The 22,933-nt window shown below is 41.9% G+C and overlaps 1 protein-coding gene across 1 annotated transcript; it reads right to left on the reverse strand.

Moving 5' to 3' along the window:
- Positions 1-243: 243 nt before the first annotated feature.
- On the reverse strand, positions 244-22,481 carry MEP1B (meprin A subunit beta). The gene is made up of 15 exons (XM_040632380.1): positions 22,419-22,481; positions 20,827-20,845; positions 19,946-19,996; positions 19,818-19,861; positions 18,096-18,174; positions 13,579-13,696; positions 12,687-12,865; positions 11,868-12,086; positions 10,888-11,040; positions 9,349-9,564; positions 7,106-7,549; positions 5,438-5,617; positions 4,063-4,189; positions 3,238-3,442; positions 244-1,143 (listed from the first exon to the last, which is right to left on the reverse strand). The coding sequence occupies exons 1-15, from the start codon at positions 22,479-22,481 to the stop codon at positions 1,129-1,131; spliced, it is 2,112 nt and encodes a 703-aa protein (XP_040488314.1). The 3' UTR covers positions 244-1,128.
- Between the last annotated feature and the right edge of the window lie 452 nt (positions 22,482-22,933).

The raw sequence follows: 22,933 nt of genomic DNA on the forward strand, positions 1-22,933 counted from the left end.
GATAATACTAGCCTGCATGCAGAAGGTCATTGATACTGTCTCAGTTTCCAGTCCCAGCTAACCTTTAAGAAATTACCATTCGTCAACTTTTAACAAAGTATTCAAAAAGAGTATCCACAATTACCTGAAAAGCTATTTAAATACACTTGCCCTTTCCAACTGCATAGCTGTGTGAGGCTAGATTTGCTTTGTATCCTTCAATGAAAATAACGTATCACAACAGACCAAACGCGGACACATATGTGAGAATCCAACTATTTTCTATTAGGCCAGACATTACAGATTTGCAAAAGAGTGCAAAACGCAACCCCTCCTTTTGCTAAATTTTCTTGTTTTGAAAAATAGAGTTATTTTTCATTAAAATGTTATTTATTCTAACCTGTAAACATTGGGCTTATTATTTATTAATGATTAAGAAATACATAGTTTTACATTTTCCTGGTTTGAATTTCTAATAACATAAGTACTGATAAATGTGATATCCACAAGCAAAAGCTCTTTGGGGCCCTCGATCACTTTTAAGAATATTGAGGCTCCTGAGACCAAGAACTTGGAGAACCACTGTTCTGAGAGTTAAAAGTTTTCTGGTTGCTCTCAGTTGCATGTTCCAACAAATTCTAAACCCAGCTCACGTTCTGAAGAGTCTGTGTCAGAAAACAAGAGAGTGGCCAGCTTTGGCCAGAGGGGCGCGTGTTCCCGGAAAGGGAGCTGTCCTACCGCCCCTCCCTACACTGGGCCGGGACCACACGCAAATGCTGACATGGCAGGTAGATCATTCCCACTGGGTGTTTCCAGTGGTACACAGACAATCACAGGTGAGGCTACTGCACTAGGCCCCCCAAGGGAAGGATCAGTAATTTGGAAAGCTACCTCCAGCTATGGCGTTCGCTTTTATAGACAATATTATACTTCTCCGGGAACTGGAATTGCCTCCCCTCCTTTAAAAACAAAAATACAAACATTTCACCAGTTAGACTTTCACCAAAATAATGATTTATAGCATATCCAGCTATTTACAGAGAAGATCCATTTATAGATGAACAAGGCAGTTGGAATAGATTCGAGGTGAAATCCATGATGAAGAATCCTTTTTAATTTCATTTGCTGGTCGTATTGTTGAGTTAATCTTCAAAATGCATGCTGCTAAAAGGGGAAAGAACAATTGATGATTTAATTTCTAAATTTAAAAACTGTCATTTCAGTGAATCACAGTGAAGCAGTCTCATTTTTAAATAAAGTGCCATCAACAGGCTCCTGGCATACCCCCCAGCTGGAGGGCTGCCCCAGCCAGGTCTCCAGGAAGATGCACCGGCCTGTCTGGCTGGCAGAATTCTAAACCATTAGGACCAGCACACACTGCAGCCTCAGAAAGAAGGGCATTCTGATTTAAGACCTAAACTAAATCTGGAGGTTCCATTTTTAGTGAATTAACTGTAGAAATGTCTAGACTGGGGAAAATATAAGTTGATTTCTTGCTCTTGGGAATATGGTGGTTAGGTGTGTGTGTGTGTGCATGCACGCCTGTGTGTTTACTTAGCGGCCCTACAGTGTCCCTGATACTCTGATAATTCTCCCCTTTCTTGATTTAACTTGCTTCTTCCTCTCTCTTCTCTTTATCATTTTCTTTAACTCCTTCCAATATTTGCTTCCTAAGTCAGCCCTTTAAATAGTACCTCTATTTTCCAATTTCCAGAAGAATAACCTGGCAGCCCTATCTACTAGCTAATGTGTCCTTACTTCCCTGCCACTAGGTCAACCCTCAAGTGCATCCCTCCTGGCCCAGGGCACCGTGCCTGCAAGTACGGCTTTCATCAGGTTGGCCCATGAGGTCATCGGCTGATCTGTCCCTTTTATTTTGAGTCATACCTGTTTGTCTTTTTAAACAACACACCACAAAACACCTGTATGCATTTTAAGTACTTTTCTAACAAGCTTGTGATGAGCTGTAAATGCTTCCTGTCGTTGAGGAAATGTGACAGCAGCGTGTGTAAAAAAACTATTTGCTTTCTGTTTGTTATCATTGTCCATCTTTTGACTAACTTCACAAACAAATTCAGGGTCTCAATACCAGTTTGTCTACTTCAAAAAATCACTATTGCAAAATACAGTATGTCTTGAATAGCCATTTTTCTTCAGAAAATATGCTCTCGATTTAGCTAATTGAGGTATTTCTAGTTTCAGAGATACCCTCATTGGCATGTGTCTTCTTCAGTTTTGCTAGTAATTTTCAGAGACTATTTTGAATGAAATAGAACTGGAAGAATTTTATGGCTTCCCTTTTAAACACTGTTCAGATTTGACGCCATTTTCCTTGCGCTCCTGTGTGTGTGAGACTAGGAGTCCGTGTGCTCTACTACGGCCTGTGTAATGGGTGCTGGGGTGCACTGCTTAGTCCTGCCCTTCAAAATGAAGGCTTTCGTGCAGGACATGCCCTTGCCTGGGGCCCTGCCTCGCCCAATTGTCCGCTCCCTCCTAGGGGCAACCCCAATCCAATGGCTATTGATGTGGGGAGTACATTGGCTCGGCCTCCTTGCCTAAGTTCAGGACACTATCCCAGCTCCGTAGCGGGGCAGAGGCCTCAGCTGTAACCCCATCACCGTGTTCCGTGTCCCCTCACCCTCTGCCCTGTCCAGCTTCCCTTACTCTGTTACTCCGTGCTCCCAGGAACACTCTCTCTGGGGAAGCCAGTCTGAGACAGGGTAATCTCAAGTCTATTGTCATTTTAGAGACTTTCTGAGGCTAGACTTTAAACCCTCTACTTAAAAATCTTGCCTTGGAGTTAGTTGCTGCACATGGAGCCAGATGGATTGGAACCTTTGTTAATGGAAAAGCCTCAAACAGGTCGGCACCCCTTCTTACAAGCCTCAGCTCAACCACCTCCAAAAGACCTTTAGAGAAAAACCCGTACAGTTCACCGGTCCCCTCTACCAGGAAGGTTGGGACGTAGAGGCAAAATCAGTTTTGCCTTTCAGAAGGGTCACAGACCCCCACCTTAGAAAAAAATGTACAACCACACACAATTTTGGATACAGTTCCAGGAGGATATGAACTCCTTCAAGGACTCCGATTTAAGAACTGCTGATCTATTGTGAAGGTAACAGGAACTCATGGTTTCAAAGCTGTTATTCAGCATAGAAAGGAAAGAGATTCCTTTTTAAGCATATAAGAGAGTCCTAATTCTTCTTCATATGATTTCATCAGTAGGTTTTGAATCACCAACTATGAGACTCAACTTACATTTTGCAGAGTCATATCTGCCGTCTTTGAACTTGTCCTACTACGGTATTTCTTCCTGATGCAATAGACACTGACGAGGGTGACTATCAGCATCAGGACAAACACAGCGGCGGTGGAAGACGCAGCGATGACAATGGTGTCCCGGGTGGAGCCTCTCCTCTCACACCTCTCCCCCATGTACCACCAGTCTTCCCCTGACGGACACCTGCATGTCGGAACGGGACCCAGAGTTACGAGTTGATATTTCAGTCTGAAAATCTTCACCGTTGAAGGTGTGGGTCAACATTCAGGTCATTGACATGTGGAGCTCAACCAGAGGAGAATGCTTAGACCAGCTCCAGGAGGCCAGGCAAGGCCAGTGCAAAAGAAATGGAATTACTTCTCAAAACAGTGGCTCTAAGGTGGGAAAGGAAGGTAGCATAGATCATGGAGAAAATTTAGTTCTCATGGCTCAGTGCCTCCACCTCCCCCCGTACCCCTTGGCCAAGCTCATCCCAGAACGTCTGAGAACTATCTCCATCTAGAAAATGGGGACAGTTCCACTTCACCCCATCAGACGGTTGTGAGGACTTCATAAGACATATAACTCATGAGGACTTTTCAGGCAATTACAATATAATGCACTATTTCTTCATAAATAATTTTACTGTTCTTGTGGCCATCCAAAATCCCAAACGGAGAGCAAAAAATAAATATCCCATGAATTGTTTTGAGATGAGAACCAACTGATCATTCATGTAACACATCAGTGTTTAATCCTACAATGTGGAAAGGATAAAATTTCTAACAAGAGAATGCGGGGATCTCGTCCGAGGGACCCCTTACCTGCACCCGGCTCTGCCGTTCTGGACAATGCAGATGCCGTCGTTCTCACACGTGAAGTTCACGCAAAAGTCATTGATGGTGGAGGTTGGGATTGGCTCAACTGCTGTAGAATTCAGGTGGGAAATGTCTAAGGGGGGCAGAGGGAGAATGTGGATGGAAATCAGTTTGACTTTAACAAGCATTTGATCTTTAAGTCTCAAAATAGATGCTTAGGTTTCACAGGCAGTGAAATAATTAGTAAGTCAAAATCTAGATGCAAACGGAAGCTGGACCAGCCTACGGGGCTGTCACCGGAACCACATGCCTGCCTGGGCCTGTGCTTGCCTGAGCTACAAGGGGCCCAAGCCCTTACAACCCACCCTCAAGGGACAGACATGGAGACCAAAGCACAGCAAAGCAAGGTGATTGATGGGCTTGCCCAAGGTCACAGGTCTCTTGCTGGGTGGGGGGGGGAGCGAGCTGCGGGGTATTTGACACAAGCCACCAGGTCCCCCAAACAACCAGGCCTCTATTTGCTGCAGTGCGTTCTGTTGCTTCTCCTCCAAACAGGGTTGAACTGAATTGATAAACGTGGGACTTCTACTCTGCTACAGAAGATGATTTTTCCCTTGACACAGTTATTATTGAGTAATGTTTTCTAAGAAGTATCATCTAGATTTACTCTAATTGACACTGACATAAAAATTTCATGGGTTTTAATTGCACCACCTTTCGTCACAAACGAGATGCTGATTTACTGAGATGCAAGTGGGTCTTTAAGAGTAAATGAGTTAAAATGGTGCCACATAACACATGGAAACCACCAGTATTCCTGGAAAATGTATTTATTGGCTGCCATGGGTAAGAAATTTTAAAAGGTAATAGATTAATGCTACTACTGATAAAACATACGTGTGTGTGCTTATATAGGATACATAAAAATATATATGCAGCTTGTGTGCTCATATGTACATGTATATATGTATGTGGGTGTATATATATATATATATATTTGAAAAAACACATTAAAGACAGCTCATTTCCAGTTTAATTTCATATGCTTGTGTGATATTTCTATTTCTGGAACCCCAGAGTATAATTCTAGGGTGCATAGCTGTACTTTCACTTGTTTCTAAAGATTTCTGGCCTAAATTTTCCATGGCTCCATGTGGTGATAATTAAGTTATTTATCCTGGAATGGTCACAGTTTTTATTTAAGTTATTTTCATATTGTTAATGATTCATACCAAAAAAAAAAAAAAAGAAGAAGAAGAAAATCCCACTCATGCCCATTTGTTCCTATACCTAAAACTAGAACCCAGAAGAACACAGTAAATACTCAATGGCCACGACCACAACAAAAATAGCTTATATAAAACTATTTTTACTGACATACCTTCCACTGTCAGGAGGATATAAACATCATCTCCTTTTATAAAATCTCTGCTTTTCAGCCTCTTGTGGGTTATAAATGCACTGGTTCCAAAACCTCTCCCTCTGCTAAACTGAGTTCCATTCGGGAAAAAAGCCACTTCTCCCACTTTGGAAGGCCTGTCCCAAAAATAGTTTCCATTATCTGAAAAAACAATTTATATTAATGGATTGTGTTTAACATCATCATAGCTTTTGGTGGTAGGAAAGAACAGGCAATGTGAAACACAGTTAGGAGAGAGCTCAAAATAATTAAGTGATGCTATTGACCTGTGATGTAGTCCCTGGCAAGTCCCTGAAGCCTGTTCATTCATACTGTCCTAAAGAAAATGAGATTGCCTGGCAAGGAAGACTGCATTCTGGAATTGGTGTGGAGACATACCAAAAGTGTCCTGGGTGGGGTATCATACCTATACTCACTGGCCAGTGTAGAAACTCCCTTGCCCATTAAAATCATTCCTCAGTTGCCTGGAGTCATAGATAGTCCTTTTAACTAAGTGAAATCCAAATGTTTCTGGGAATTTTTTAAAATGTTATAATCTACAACATGGGGATCGAACTCACGACCCCGAGATCGAGTCACATGCTCTCCCGACTGAGCCAGCCAGGCGCCCTGAGAGAGTTTTTAATATTAACATAGAACAGTTCATCTCATTAACTGAATTATTCACCTACCAGAGCAAAGTCCTTCAGGGAAAGAAGACAGTGAGAAGCACTGCTTCTGGGAAAAAGTGATGACCCACCCAACTTTGAGCCATTTTCAATGTCATTCAGGGAAACATGTTTGCGGCGAAAAAAGTGAAGAAATTCTGAACATCAAGTCCCTACAATCCTGTTTGTGAATATTTCTTTTTTCCTATCAGATTAGTGGTTTCTCTTTTCCTATGTCACTTAGGTCGACTTTTTTCATATACAGAATTCAAATTTGGCAATAATATTCACCTTGCCATAATTTCATTTTTTATTAGGTTCCCAGAGTGCAGAGGATTATTAAAATTAGAAATGTGATCATTTGGGGGGGGGGGAGCTCTTCCTTTCTGAGACTGGGAAGATGGGGAATCATGTCACCATTGGCGAGTCCTCCAGAACTCTTTAATAAGTTATAATCCCTTCTCAGAGCCTTCCCAACACTCAAGAGCACCTGCTCAACGTCTTCCTTCTCATCAGGAACCATCCCCTTCTACAAGAGCTGCATTGTGTTTGACAGCCCTGGTGGCAAGGGGGTGGTTATTGTCACTATCTCAGTTTTATAGCTGAGGACACTGGGGTTCCAAAAGAGTATTTGCTCAATTTCACCTAGCTGAGGAGAAGCAAACCTTGGAATTGAACCCAGGCATGCCAGACTCTAAAACCAACACCTGAACAACTGGGAATTCAGGTATGGTCAATTGCCAGGAATAACATCCGTACCTTCTGTATGTTTTGGGACATTCCCAACTCACATTCCTGACAGTGTCCTGCCTGGAGGACTCTCCCACAACTGATGAAGCCCTTCCCCTCAATATCTTCTGTTCCTAAAACTTGGGGCTCAATCCTCCCTAGGTACCTGACCATGCAGTCTCTCATTCCCAAATCATCCATCCCTCCTAGCGCAACGATCACATATTAGCAATAAAGAAAATGAGTCACAAACCGGTGGTCATAAATGGGTCTGTAGTTACACTCCGCTGGTTGGACATACGTTGTCGAATGTCAGGATTTTGATCCAAGAGTGTCATCGTGGCTTGTTGCCAAGGACACGGCCATTGTAATTGATCATCATTGGCTCCAGAGATCAAGTGGAAATATATCCCTGCATTAGTCAAATCACTTAGGTGCAAGTAAATCTGAAAGGCATAACCTTTGGGAGAATAAAATGGAGGGCTATAGAGAGTTCCACTTGAGCTGCCAATAAACTGCGTGAAATTCTTTATATGCCAGATATGATGAGGGCACTGTGTTTCCGAAAGATTGATGTCGTCAATAGACAGGCCACCCAAGGATGCACCCGTGCCTCTGACCCCTTCAAACACCACTCTGAACTTGTTGGTCACTTTCAGTGTCACGTGGTAGAGTTGCCAGCTCCCAATGGGTATCTCTGCAAAAGAGACATTATTATTCCAAAGCAAAGGACTGAGCATCATGTGCAAATCAACATTGGAGTTTTTAACCTTCACAGAACAAATGATCATCCTTGAGCTGCTGATGCTACAGGTCTGCAGTGTGTTCCTCTCACTTCTCCAGCCCAGGCCCGTTCCCTTCAAGGGAGTTCTGTGGTGTCAAACCGCTCTCTGGAATACCTGGATGCTTAACTACTGTTTCTCAGATAGGTCACCCTTTCCCAGCGAAGGGTGCCCAGACAACCACATCTAACTTAGGAGTTCTCCATGCCCTGTCCATGAGTTACCTCCATTCTATGTTACCTAACACCAGCATCTACACTTGTACCCAGGATTCCTGTGAGACTCGCCCAAAGCCTCATGTAGAGTTTGATTGAAATACTTCGTTCACATGCAAAATTTTCAATCAACATTTTGGTTGTATTAAACAGGAATCCACCAAACCCCAGAAAGCCCACACTTACTGTTCACTGCTCAGATCATTTACTAGTGACTCAACGTTTTAAATACGTCGTCATATTTGAGACCATCATCTTTCTCTGCACCCTACACTTCCCCCTTCACTACCATCCCTATCCTTAGCTAGCAGGCTATGCTATCTTGTCTTATTTTCTTGCATCACATACCCAAACAGGAAGCAATACATTTTTTAAAATTTCAAAATCCCCCAGGTAGAGAACAACTCAGGAATTCATGTTGAACTAGTTGTAACACAACGACTTAAAACTTAAATATATTGGCACTTAATGTGAAATACAATTATGTGAAAATAAGTTAGAAATATCCAAATTAGAGAAAATACTATTATCGTGGGTCGACTCTGGACTGAACAAAAATCTTTCATGAGACCTTCCACTTCATTATGATCAGCACTATCCATTTAAATTCTGGACTCCTAAGCACATTTCTTAAGTACCTTTCGTGCTACTGTTTATGGGAGGAAAATGGTATGACATATAGCATAATGTAGATCGATTTTATAATAGGTTTTACTCAATTCATTCAAACCAAGGAGTCAATATGTGGAGCAGACAGTAGCAGAATTGGCAGCAGGGAAATTTCTTAACCACCTGCTTTTATAGTTGGTCAATGTGACCCACCTCTCTGACACGTGATTGGAATGGAGTGTTGCCCTCTCTCCACCCAGGAATTGCTCCAGAAGTTGCACTTAACCCAAATCGTAACAATTAGAATTCTTTGCTGGGATTTATTTTTTTTTAAAGCTAGAAATTAGAGGAAGAGTCCCTTTTCCAGTCTGATGGCACATTTGATAAAAATGTGAGCTGGGAAGTGAAATATCGAAAGCACCAGTTTTGGGGACAAAGCCCATCTGAGATAACATGAGAGGTCCCCAGCCATGTTCACGGATAGGTCCAGGCCTGCCTGAGGCCAGTTCCTCCCTCGTCCATCCCACAATCTCTTTACAGGGAAGCAGTAACTTCCCATTTTGCCTAAACTAGTTTTCTTTGTATTTTTTAAAAAAGATTTATTTATTTATTTGAGAGACTGAGTGGGCAGGGGGAGGGGCAGAGAGAAAATCTCAAGCAGACTCCCTGCTGAGTGCGGAGCCCAACGCGGGGCTCGATCCCACGACCCATGAGAACACGACCTGAGCGGAAAACCAAGAGCCAGATGCTCAACTGACTACACCACCCAGGCGCCCCTCTCTCTTTGTATTTTTATTACTTGCCAAGAACTGACCTCCTCAGTGCCACAGACTCAAAGAGTGAAGATTACCTCACTCTGAACCAAGATAGTAAGAATGTTGACATCGTACCTTTTATTTCTTCCACAGGCGTTAAAGTACCGACCACATTGTCTGCAGAATACTCCCTGGTGTAGATGTTCAGTTGGTCGTTTTCACTTCCACTGTTATATAAATAAAACTGCAAGCACTGAAACCCTCGTTTGGGGTATAACGTCCGGCTTTCCAGCACGGCCGTGCCCCCCACGCTTACAGAGCTACTGTTGAAATGCATGAAGAAACCGGAACCTGTTCAGGAAACAAAAGCGGAATTGACAAAGCAGATACGAGGGCTAGGACTGCGTGTCTTGTGGGCACACGAGTACGACTTAGCGCCCGTGTGTGCAGAGCGCTGTCTGGGCATCAAGTACAGTTGCACAAGCAGGTGGTTGATAAAAGACACCTCAGGCCACCTTTTCCTTACTATAGCTTTCAAAAGCAGAAAAAAGGTATCACCTTCTTGGCCTCATCTCTGTCCCTCTCTCTTTCTCTCATCTTCTCCCTCCCTCCTTTCTTTCCTCCTTCCGTCTGGCCTGTGGAAGACCACTATCCACTATCCAAATCTGCATTTTAAAAGAAAAGGATATTTTTACTGACATATATTTGACATAGAGCACTGTGTAAATCTAAGGTGTAAGACATGCTAACTCGATACACTTATACACTGTAATACGATTGCCACTGTAGCTATAATTAGCAACTTCTAACATGTCACATAATTATCCTTTTTTTTGTAGTTGGAATAATTAAGTTCTAGTCTTGCAAGTTTAGTGATTAGAATATAATATTGCTGTCTATATTCCCTGCGTGGTGCATTAGATCTCCATGGCTTCTTTACAACTCCTTGTAAGTCTGTACCCTTCACATCTGCTTTCCGGCCCCCCGCCCCTCCAAGAAAGAAAGAGAAAAGGAAAAGCACTCTTTGCTGTTAGGGACCCCAACCGCTGCCTAGACTGGCTGAGCTGTCATGCAACGAACGGACCCTGTTCTGAGTCTAGATTTACATCTTTGTTGCCAGGAATGAACAAATAAATAAAAACTGAGTACTTGGAGCCAAAGAAATGACTGTTTAATTTAAAACAAAATTATGACGGAAAAGGATACTCATCTGAATAAAATTAAATAAATGGTACTTTGTCTCTTTATTTTCAGGATTTTTATAACAAGAGCGTGTAATCACAACCAGCTGAAACTCTGAAACTGATTAATTCACAGCCTTGTGCTGTTCACTGGGAAGTCTCCCGTATCTCGCGAGCTTTGAGAAAACCACCGCACTACCCTGGAGATAAGAGCCCTTCCAGGAGGTACGGTCCCCTCCTGCTGTGGGCACAGACAGGGAGAGGCTTCACAGAGCCCAGCTCTGACTCACAGAAAGAAGAGAAGGGTCAGAAAGGAAATGCAAAGAAATGAACCATGTCCGTATAAGGCATAGGACTGTTTCCTTAGTAGCAACCGAATGTGTTACCATTAAAAATTCTGATAGAACTTAGAGATAAAATCCCAGTCTTTCATAGCAAAGGAAAATGCTGGGGCCACCGAGTGTAAAATCCAGAAGTATCTCACTCCCCTTACCTTTGCACTGGCCCATGCTGGAGTGATCACTCTCTGGCCCCCTGGGAACCTCGGACACCCACTGCCAGTCAGCATTGTCACCTGAACTTTGAATCATACCACACACATTTTCCAGTTCAAAATTGCATGAGTCCATAAAGCTCAGGGAAGTGGCTACAAAAGCAAAACAACAATTATTGGCACTCCTCCAACATGATAATCCCAAGTAATAAAAACCGACTTTGTCGCGGAAGTACTAGGAATACCAGGATGGCGTTAAAGGGGACACCTCACTGGTTCTGGGGGTAGTGGTTTGAAGACCTCTTGATATCCGCAAAACCAAGGGAGTAATCAACTCTGTGTCTCTGAATAAGCTGTCTGCCCCAAGATGTTTTTCTTTCATTATCTAATTTATAGGAACCTGAGTCTACACTCCTCTAGTTATCCAGATTATTAAACTGCAACACAGATGATTTGATCCCATTTGTATCATGGCTCCTCATTAAAAAAAATTCACATGGGGCATGTTACTCTAGGACCCAATTTGTGTTTAGATCTGAAGGACAGAACTTCTCAGAAGAAAAATGTGGCCTCTAAGCTGTGGATTGGAATTTGTGTGCTCTTATGTTGTTTTTTTTTAATATCGAACTTCAACTATAAAACTATAATTATCAGGGGCGCCTGGGTGGCTCAGTCGTTGAGCGTCTGCCTTCGGCTCAGGGCGTGATCCCAGGGTCCTAGGATTGAGTCCCACATTGGGCTCCTCTGCTGGGAGCCTGCTTCTTCCTCTCCCACTCCCCCTGCTTGTGTTCCCTCTCTCGCTGGCTGTCTCTCTCTCTGTCAAATAAATAAATAAAATCTTAAAAAAGAACTATAATTATCAAACAAGTATCAAACCATCACTTCAGAAAAGCCAACAATGCTCAGCAAAATGGCGCAGCGCAAAATTTTTCCTACACACAGAGAGACGCAGAAGGCATTTCAAAGAAGCTGCCACGTACTGCAGTTATACAGTCGATTCAACTTTAAGAGATCATAGTCGCTGAAATCCATCCGTTGGCCGATCACATCCATGAAGTCGGAGATTCTTGTGACAATTGTTGGCTCTGTTCCATTTTGGAAAGCAGTCTTACTGTAGTGCATTACCGAGGTGTAATCATAGGGAACGTTTAAGGAGTCTGATACTAGGTCATTGTAGGTGTTAAAATTGTGCTCTCTGCCTAAATGATAAATTTGAGAAGATCTTTAATTATTTGATGCTCACAACATTTAGCTTTACCTTCTTCTAAGTTTCAATCATCTCCCAAGGTTGGACATTAACATTTAGTGTAAGGCTCTAGGAACTGCTAACAGAAAGGTAGATTCTCAAAGGTGGTGTGGAGATAGTCAAGGTCACGGGCAGGTGCTGATGGGAGGGTGGGGGCACCCAAAGTAGATGGAAATGGAGGTAAGAGGACTGGGAGAGGTGTGGTGGAAAGGCACCTGGGAACAACACAGACGGGAGTCATCAGAAGGAACTGATACAGCCGGCAATTTCATGGTTAATGGAACATGTGTGCAAGTTATACAGTTGCAAGTACATGTAGGGAAGATGCCTAGTTGTTTCGCATCACACTGACGGGCAATGACTGCAACTTGAAATAGGGGTGATTTTGTGGAAACAGTGAGGTGGATCTGATCTTCAAAGCTCATAGAAGCAAAACATCAAAAGATCAGTTTTTCCATTATTAACAGTTGGCGGGAGAGGGCACATGCTTAGAAACTCAGTTTTTAACAACAACAACAACAACAACAAAAGTAAGAAAGCAAAAGAAACGTACCTGACAGAATTCTGTCCCACATTATGCTGACGTAGTCATCCCGGTCCGAGCGAGACTGCTCATGCCAGAATCCCAGCGCGTGCAGGAACTCGTGCTGAACCGTTGCGATTCTGTCGCAGTTCTCCCCAATGGAGAGTTCTTGCTTCCCCATGTGCCTGTTTCCCACTGAAGACCAGCACCTTACAGGAGCGTTCACAGGACAGGGGGAGAGGGTGTTCTCATGACGTCTCAAGTAAAATCCCCAGTGCCCACCTAGAAGCTTCGCTCTCATGTCAGGACAATGCATTTCTCTCATAACCCTGACGAAGGTATGAGAAACCCTACAGACCAGACGGTATTTGGAGCTCTGGCCCTGGCACCAACTATTACATAGGAGCAAGTCCTCCCCCAGTCAACCTAGTCCTGATGTTTTCCTGGAAATTTCTAGGTTTTTCACATTGTCCTTGGTATGTGGGTGATCGCTAATAAGGCGTTATAGGTACAGCAACCCCGCAGAATTGCTGAGCTCTGGGCAAATAACACCGTCAGTTGAACTCAAGTAGAAAGTGCAGTTAGGTTAAAATAAATTGAAATACACGTGCGCGCACACACCCACACACGCGCTCTCCTGGAAGAGGGAAAGGAGGAGGGTGGAAGCTACAAATGGCTGAAACTCGCTGAGTTGTGGGATGGATGGCATGTAACCCACCCTCCCTGTCTTAATACGGTTGCGGGTATGAAAATATTATTTTCATAGCTAGAGACGCTAAATGCTGTTTGTCTTCTACTCCCCAGCAAACAGCTAAGGAAGCCCCCCACCCACCTCAAGGTCAGGGCCTAGGGCAACTGCTGTGACAGGTCACAGCTGCAACGTTCTCGCTTGAACCCCGAGAAGACAAGCTCTCCATCTTACCCGCTGCCCTTGAACACTGATATATAGTTAGCTTCTCCAGCCCAAGGCTTGAAGTCAATGCATGTTTTTAGGCGATAGCGTTCAAATGCATTAAGGATAACTCCCTTTGCGTTCATTTCTGTTGGAAGAAAACCAACAACAAAAAAACACGCGTATTAAAATTATCACCATTAAATGATTCACCGTGGAAACAGGCTCTGCAATATATTATTTATCATGAGTCAGTCCCTTCATGAATGTGAAGTGTTTTATTTTTACCAAATTTAGTATTCTTTACAAATTAAGTATGTATCATATGCAAGTATTTTATTGTTCTTCAGATCCCTGATTTTGCCCCATTTTTATTTCTCTGGAACCTTTAGAGAGTACAGAACAACCGAAAAGACATTTCCTTGCCTCAAAGAACATATACCTTGGATCACAGGCAGCCAGAGTGAACACTCACTGTCACAGGCTTCTTCTGAGAAACTATAGTGTGTATTTAAAGCCCCACAGCAGAGCTTTTAATTTGAGGACCTTGAGACGGGAGAGTCCATGAGTATGCTGCAACTGTGTGTGAAGCATCTGTATTTATATCACCTGGTTCTGTTCTGTGTCTGTATCATCTATCATCTGTATCAGTCCGTATATCTGCAAAGTCTGTTTCCTGGGGAGACTGTTCATGAGCTTCTCAAGCGAGTTCAGGGCCCACATTAGGGTTAAGAACCGTTACTTCAGGGGCGCCTGGGTGGCTCAGTCAGTTAAGCCTCTGCCTCCGGCTCAGGTCATGACCTCATGATCCTCAGGATCCTCGGATCCTGCTCCGGGCTCCCTGCTCAGCGGGGAGTCTGCTTCTCCCTCTCCCTCTGCTCCTCTCTCTCTCTTTCTCTCTCTCTCTGTCTCTATCAAATAAATACAATCTTAAAAAAAAAAGAGAGAGAACCATTACTTCTGAATGAAGAGGGATGCTAACAGGTTGGATAGACATGGAGCGTGAAAGCCTCTGACAAAGACATTCAGGAAAAGAAGCTCAACTGTTACCCCTTTCAGGGCAGCTGCATCTAACAGCCGGTAACACTTGAAGTGTAAGCGAGAAGACTAAAGCAGACTTTTATATGTTGACAATTTAATGTGGTTACTATCCAGTGAACCCTTCATAGCTATTTACTAACCCTTCACAGTTATTTTCTTTTGCTACCTGTAAAAGTGGCCTTGCTTAGTGATTTCCTTGGAGTCATTTGGATGACTGAATGTCATGGTCTGAATTTCAGAAATGCAAGGAAATACTCTTCTCACTTTGAGCATAGAAAGCAAGTTCAACGCTACAATATTAAACAGAGATAAAGTACTTTCTGAGAAAGAATCAAAATCATAGAATTAAAAAATGACCTATAAAAATTTGAAATTTAATCATGTTATAAAACTAGTACAAAATGATGCTGTAATATTAAGTTAAAAAAGCAGATCAAAAAATTTAAACAGGGACACCCAGCTGGCTCAATGGGTAGAGCATGCGATTCTTTTTCTTTTTTTTTTTTAAAGATTTTATTTATTTGACAGGATAGAGACAGCCAGCGAGAGAGGGAACACAAGCAGGGGGAGTTGGAGAGGAAGAAGCAGGCTCACAGCAGAAGAGCCTGATGTGGGGCTCAATCCCATAACGCCAGGATCACACCCTGAGCCGAAGGCAGACGCTTAACCGCTGTGCCACCCAGGCGCCCCAGAGCATGCAATTCTTAACCTCGGGGCTGTGAGTTCAGCCCCACATTGGGGGTAGAGCTTACTTTAAAATAAACAAACAAATAAATTGAATTAAAAATAAAACAATTTAAAAAACTTTAAAACACTATGGTTATACTCACGTTAAAGTGTACACAGTTTGGACGGTAAGATTTGGACTAAATTTTTTACCTAACATGTTTGATTTATATACATGTATCAGTTTATTTTTCTATTTTTATTTTTTAATTTTTTCTTGACTTTTTCTATCTACTCTTGGTTTTTCATTTATGTTTCCGGCCAGTGAGGGCTGGCCAGATAACTTCTATCAGATCCTCCATCTATATCAATTCTAGAAAGTTCTCCTCCTGAGCTGAATTCTGATCTTGGCCATCTTCTCCCTCAATACAATCTTCTTGGGCCACTCAATAAGATCCAATTATCTAAGAAGCACCTGTTATATGCAGGGCATTGTGGGAGGTGCTCATCCATACCCGTGGCTTCAACCATCTCCCACAGCCTAATAACACCCAAATGCCTCTCTATCTTTAATGAGAAGGTCATACACTGATTTATATGATCTCCCCACCACAGTGGGCCTGATACATTTCAAACTCTGCATGCCAAATGCTAATTTCTACCACACTTCTCTATTCTACCCTCTTCAAGACATATTCCTCATTCTTGATACAGGCACTACCATCCAACTGGGTGCCCAAGACTGAATCCTGGGCACCAAGAACTCTTTGCCTAGACCCACCTTCTTCTTGACCTCTTGCAGTCAATCACCAAATTTAACAAGTGTCTCCTAGGTCTCCCTTAGAATTGTCCATTCTCGCTTATCCTCAGTGAGAGAGTCTTGGTTCAGAAACTCTCAGTCTTTCCCTGAATTTCTTCTATAGTCTCCTCATTGATCTCCTTACTTCCTTTTTGCCCCACTAACGGTATATCTTCTACACTACAACTAGTACGATCACAATCTCACATCCACGTTAAAACCGTGGGAGGTTCCCCATCAGTAGGCACCCCAAGTTACTTAACAGGGGAAAGACTCAAGTCTTTCCTGCCTACCTGTTCAAACTCATTAACTCCCCACTTCCAATCTAAATTCCAGTTAAGGGTTTTCTCCTTTCCTCATGCCTCTGCACGTAGTGATCCATGTGCCCAGAGCACCCTTCCCTTGCCATCAGAGGGGGTCCTGGCCCACATGATGCCTTTCCGCAAATTACAAAGAAGCACTTCATCTGGGCAGATGCGACCAGTGTTGCCTTGGCAGGTGGATAAATAGCACTTCATGCAAAGTAACAAATGCCTCTTGATGAACAAAATGCAAACTTGATTTCAGTCCAACTATCCCCCCCCCCAGCAGGCACCTATGTGTCGTGTACAACTTGCATAATTTTCATGGCAGCCTTGCCACACAGTGTCAGCTTCTTCCTGATGCATATGCCTTTATATCTAGGTTGAGTTCAATGCCCCTCCAATGTGCTCCCATAGCTTTTGAATATATATATCATTAAGCAAAATGTTTATTCCATTCTATTATAATTAACTTTTTTTTTTTAAGATTTTATTTATTTGACAGAGAGAGACAGCCAGCGAGAGAGGGAACACAAACAGGGGGAGTGGGAGAGGAAGAGGCAGGCTCTTAGTGGAGGAGCCTAATGTGGGGCTCAAACCCAGAACGCTGGGATCACGCCCTGAGCCGAAGGCAACTGCTTAACCACTGCGCTACCCAGGCGCCCCTATTATAATTAACTTTCGGCATATCTGAATCTCCACTAAAATGTATGAACTTTAAGAAAAGTTTCCCAAAAAGCAGTTCCCAAAGTGATTCTGGTAACTGGCGCCATAAATAAAATGAGGACCATGCTTAGAGTTTTCCATTACAATTAAATTTCTTCTGTAGGAAAGCTGTCCTTCGTTTTGAATTAGAGTCTTCTGACTCTTTAGTACTGAAATATTCTTTATTTTGAGGGGGGAAAAAGATGGCGGAGGAGTAGGGGACCCTTTTTTCAGCTGGTCCCCTGAATCGAGCTTGATATCTACCAGATCATCCTGAAATATTCTTTATTTTATGAAAAGATGATGATAAAGATAGTGGGTTCTTGTAGTTCCTGACTTGGCAAAATAAAATGTTGGTAAAACAATGCCAGGTCCTAAAGTTTTCTTCGTTTGTTTCATGCTTTTTAACTCACATGTAAAATCTGAACATATGAAAAACCACTGCTTTCAAATAAAAACTAGCTCCCTGATCTTTATGTCCCCAGTACACAATACAGTGTATGTTCTCCTTAAATATTGGTTGCATTAATCCCTTTCTTGGTCAGAATTCAGCAAATATTTCAGACAAAATCATTTTAAGTTCTTTTCATTGTTCATTTTGCTTATTTTTATAAGTAAATGTCCATGGCCCCATAAAGCAACAAACAAACCCTTAAAGACCAGATGAGCCTACCGTTGAAAATACTGTGACTATAGGGCAGCTGGGAGGGTCAGTCGGTTGGGTATCTATCTTCAGCCCAGGTCATGATCCCAGGGTCCTGGGATCAAGCCCCACATCAGGTTCCCTGCTTAATGAAGAGCCTGCTTCTCTCGCTCCCTCAGCCTGCCACTCCCCTTGCTTGTGCTCTCTGTCTCTCTGTGTGTGTCAAATGAATGGATAAAATCTTTAGGAAAGAAAGAAAGAAAGGAAAGAAGGAAGGAAGGAAGGAAGGAAGGAAGGAAGGAAGGAAGGAAGGAAGGAAGGAAGGAAGGACTGTGATTATATTCTGTCAGGAACATATATCAGTTACAGATACTCCAAGGTGTATACTAACCCAAGCTATTGTCTAGAACATACGGAATGGTATGAGGCCATCTGTATTCTTCTCCAATGATAGAATTTCTTTCTTGTACCTGTCAAAAATAAATGTGAAGGGTTAATTCAATGAATCAGGCAAAAACTTAGGAAACAATGAATAGTTAATCTAGAAATAAATGAAATTTAAAATGGAAGAAAATAAGTAAGTTTAAGCAGGATACATTTAATAGTAGTGGGGGGTTGGTCTGGTTCTGAGGTGGGAATAACACTTGGTATGTTCTAATCTGTTTTGAGGCCAGTAGCCTAGTGAATTGGGAGAGAAAAAGGATAAAAGAGAAGGAGAGGAGATGGACGGACAGATAGGCAGGAGGTAAATTATGCAGGTCTTGAAGGATGTAGGTAAATTTGTATATTATTCTACATGCAGTAGGAAGCTGTTGAATAGTTTTGTTGTTCTTTTAAAAAAGATATTATCTATTTATTTGAGATAGAGAAGGAGAGGGGAAGCAGAGGGAGAAGGAGAAGCAGGCTCCCCACCGAGTAGAGAGCCCAATGCAGGACTCAATCCTGGGAAGCCAGGATCATGACCTGAGCTGAAGGCAGACGCTTAACCGTCTGAGCCCCCCTGTTGAAGTGTTTCAAGCCAGGAAGTGAAATGGTGTCATTGTCTGTTTAAAAGACCACTTTGCTGTTGGGGGAGCATAGAGGGTGGGGACAGGGACAGAGTAGAAAAGATTGTAGGGGAGCAATATTTGAAATAGAAAGACAAATTAGGAGAACATTGGGTTATCGGGGGCATGCGTTGCAGATAGAAATGACAGAACTTGCTAATGGATCAGATGGCGGGGTGAGAGAAAGGGCAGAAGCAAAGGTGACTCTAGGAGTTTTTACTTATTCAGGGCAGTAGGGGGATGACTGCTAAGAGGGAAGATCTGGGAGGAGCAGTTTGCATGAAAAATCCGAGTTCAGTTTAGGACGCCTTACATTTGAGGCACCTCGTAGACGTGGAAATGGAACCGACCAATTGGCACCTGGATAGACCAGTCCGGTGTGCAGCAGAAGGAATGGATGAGAGCCACGCATTTGGACTCAGCAGCATAAAGATGACATGTCAAGGCCGGGCACAAGGTGAGATCGAGAAGGAGAGTACAGATAGAAGAGCCCAGGACCAACCGTTCGATACCACAGCTCTGCTTCTTGAAGTTCCCAGTGGGAGGTTGACTTAAACTATCTGTAAGGTACCGACGTGCGTCTGTGCACCATGTGCTCTTCAGGCATAGATTTGGGAGGGTCTGTACTTGGCAACACTATCTTTAGCTGTCAGGATAGAAGTTTCAAAATCTATCTTTTACGGTAAAAAGTGAGATTCATTGATGATGTTTACAAATTCAGTTTAATTTTGTTTCGACTAGATTAAATCAGTGAGGTTCTATTTAAAAATGAAAACATCATATTATTCCAATAATGAAAATCCATCAGAGCAACAAGACCAAGGCGTACATGGTGCGTGATGGTGGCTTTGACCACACAGAAATCTGAGGAATGGGTGATGAAGACACAATTATAGGAGTCCCTCAGAGTATAACGTATTCATTAAATAAGTCTGTCACCGTGACTCTGCACCCTTAGAGATAGTTGGGCTTCACAAAGCCCACGCTGGCCAACAGTTCTCAGATACTCTGTATTTTGGTTTGCAATAATTAACAGAAGATTCCTTCTTTGCTTTGATTCAACTCACCCCGTCAAGTCTGATGTCTCCCTCAAAAAGGTCCAGTCCCAAATCTGAGAGGGAAGATAAAAATTCATGTTAGCAAACTGGATTCAAACTCTCCACTTAATAAAAAATATTTTTAAAAATTCACGGACCTTCATTGATATCAAATATATCTTGATCGATTCCACCATCTACATCTTTAACTAAAGGAACAAAGAAAAACACATTAAACATTATGTTTATGAAAGAAGACAATCTTCATCAATTACCAAATTAAAAGTAAGTAAGGTTCTTCTGCCTCAGGTAAGTGACTACTAGGTTCTGATTCAATATACATTGATTGATTGATTAACTGAGAACCTCCCATGAGCCATGCTTGGGACTATGGGGCTTTTGCGTATATGTTCTTATCCTATCCATATCCCTTGAACGTCAGATGACTTCCAGAATAAGTAATTGGTCACTCTGTATAATATTAAACTTAATAAAGACTAGACTAGATGATTAGATTAAATCGAAAGCAAATGTTTAAAGTTGGTCAAACCAGTGCGATCTGCCCCATCTATCCCTTGCTAGTAACATACCTTGGAACTCTCCAGCAAAATTCCTAATTTAAATTTGATTTACTTTTTTAAGTTGCAAAGGAGTGGATAATATAGCCAAATCTCGAAGTGTATAACAAAACAGGATGGACATCAGGTCTATCTGAGTTTATACAAAATAGCAAAAGTAACAATAGCAAGCTTTGATGGGATGTGTTGGGTCAATCACTGTGTTTGGACTTTCCTATATCACCATTTCTTTTTCTGCTGGGTATGTGGAGTCCTAGAGCAGAAACAATAAAACTTTCCTCAAGAAATCAAAAGAAGGAAGTGTTCGATTAAAGTTCAAAGCAATTATAAAATTATGCATATGCAATTATGCATTGTGCTTGGCATTAAATTTGTCCCTAAGTTCTTCTGTTTTGTTGTTCTGTTATCCATGTAAATTTCTTTTACTATAACTTAAGAGCAAAAACTCAAAACAGACTCACCAAAGTTTTCTCGAGTTGGCTGAGAAACAAACATAAAAAAAGACATTATTATGACGCCCATGGCATAAATGATCTTCTTGGTTCCAATTTATATCTAGCAATTTGTGGGGTTTTTTAAATTAATATTGTGGATTGCTTTCTGGCTTATATCCAAGACATCTAGTCTAGTCTGGAGTCTAAAATAACTTTTTGACCAAAGGGTCTTCTTATTTCATATAAAAAAATGAAACTGGCTGTTATATGAATTTGAAGGTGAAAGAAACAAGAAACCAGCTTCACAGATTGAAAAGAAGGCAAAACATAAGACTCCAGACCCCAGATAAGCATTCACCTTAAACATGGTTCTCTAAAGGATTCATGGAGCAATGTTTGAAAAACCTATAATTTATCCCCATTGTTGAAATATTATTGTAATTTGTAACAATCCCTTCTAAAGAAATTTTATTGAAGATCTCATTAATCATGGTTTTTTTCACATTTTTCTCAAGACTCTGTTTTCAAAGACAATACCAAATGTTTAAGAAAAAAAATCAATGGGTGTACTTAGCAATTAAAAAAAAAAAAAAACTAAAAAAAACCCCAAACATCTGAAAATAGGTTCTACAAGTGATCAAATGAAAAACCCAGAATACATGCCCAATAGAAAAACTTAAGTAAACCTGAGAAATGTCTTAGTGAAGTCTAGTGAAAAAGCTCGTGGGACTGGCAGGCAGTAGGTCTGAGTTATACCCAACTCATAGCAGGTCAGTTCACCCTCCTGAAACTCAGACTATCTGTGAAACAGGTTAACATGGCTTACATATCCAATTACAGAATCCTATGGACTGTTCTGCAAGCAATGGAAATGAACTGATTGGGTAGTTTACCCTTCTTTTTGATATTAAGAAGTGCCTTATCTGTCTTACACTTTGGCCACACAAGGCACGCTCTCAGAGGAATACCAGTGCACCGCACACTGGTAACGTATTTGTGCGAAACTGCAATTTTAATGTGTCTTAAATGTTATCTCTTGTTATCAATGCTGTAGATCCCATTTACAGAGAATCAACTCAATATAATAAATTATTTTTAAATCACAACTAAAGTTTTTCCCCCTAGGCATTTGAAACTTCATTTAAAACCCTGAGTTGGTCTGTGGTACAAACTACCTGTCACTGTCGCAAGATTGGTCGAAACTGACAAAGAAACAGATGAGAAACCCCATGCTACAAAACTGTAAGGGTTTGCTTTGCCTGTGACATTCATCATTCACTCCATTCGTGGCTCACGTTACCGCAACAGCAATATGCATTTCACTCAGCAGTAAAAAAGGAATGGTTGTCAAATTTCACATTTTCCATGTTATCAAAAGAAAATGTTACATAAAAATGAAACTAAAAGAAACATATAATTTTATGTCAATGTCCCTGAGTCTTTCTCTCTGGTGGGGGAGGGGGGACTGCTTCTCACTCCCTATGACCCTCCCTGTCCCTGCTGGCCCCAAAGTAACACTCATTTCATTAACATTTTGAAATTCCTAAAAAACAAGAAATGAACAAACAGGCAATCGGCCCCCAACTTTTCTAATCGTTTTCCAAACGTTGCTTCCTTACCAAGCCAGGAACCTCGAGGAGAACGGCAGAGAACAGAAACCAAAGCAGGCCCCGCGAATCCATGTTATCGCTTCCAGTTGGAACCACAAGCTGTGAAAGTTAGAATAGCATTTACTTTTTAAAAGGCAAACATCATAACTTCTAGCCTTTGATCTCGATGATCCATCTTGCAGGTCAGCTCGCTGTGGTAGTAGTACCTGTAATCAGAGAGTTAAAGTCCAGTATCCCGAACACAGCCCTGCAGAGCTGGCTTTTTTTTTTTTTCTTGTTTCGGTCACCATTCAGTATCCAAGTGCGTGGCTGACACCTGTTAATGAAATGAGTTCTCTACTATGTACATACTTGCCCCCAGGATTACTAAGGGCTATTCGAGCAAAAGAAAATATCAAATTAATTTTTAATCTCAATCTTTCCACCAGTAACATTTCTTTAAAAGATTTTATTTATTTATTTGAAAGAGAGAAACAGAGAGCACGAGCAGGGAGGAGTGGGGGGGCAAGAGCAGAGGCAGCGGG

This window comes from Ursus maritimus, unplaced genomic scaffold (genome assembly GCF_017311325.1).
Source record: "Ursus maritimus isolate PB19 unplaced genomic scaffold, ASM1731132v1 scaffold_18, whole genome shotgun sequence".
Lineage (NCBI taxonomy): Eukaryota > Metazoa > Chordata > Mammalia > Carnivora > Ursidae > Ursus > Ursus maritimus.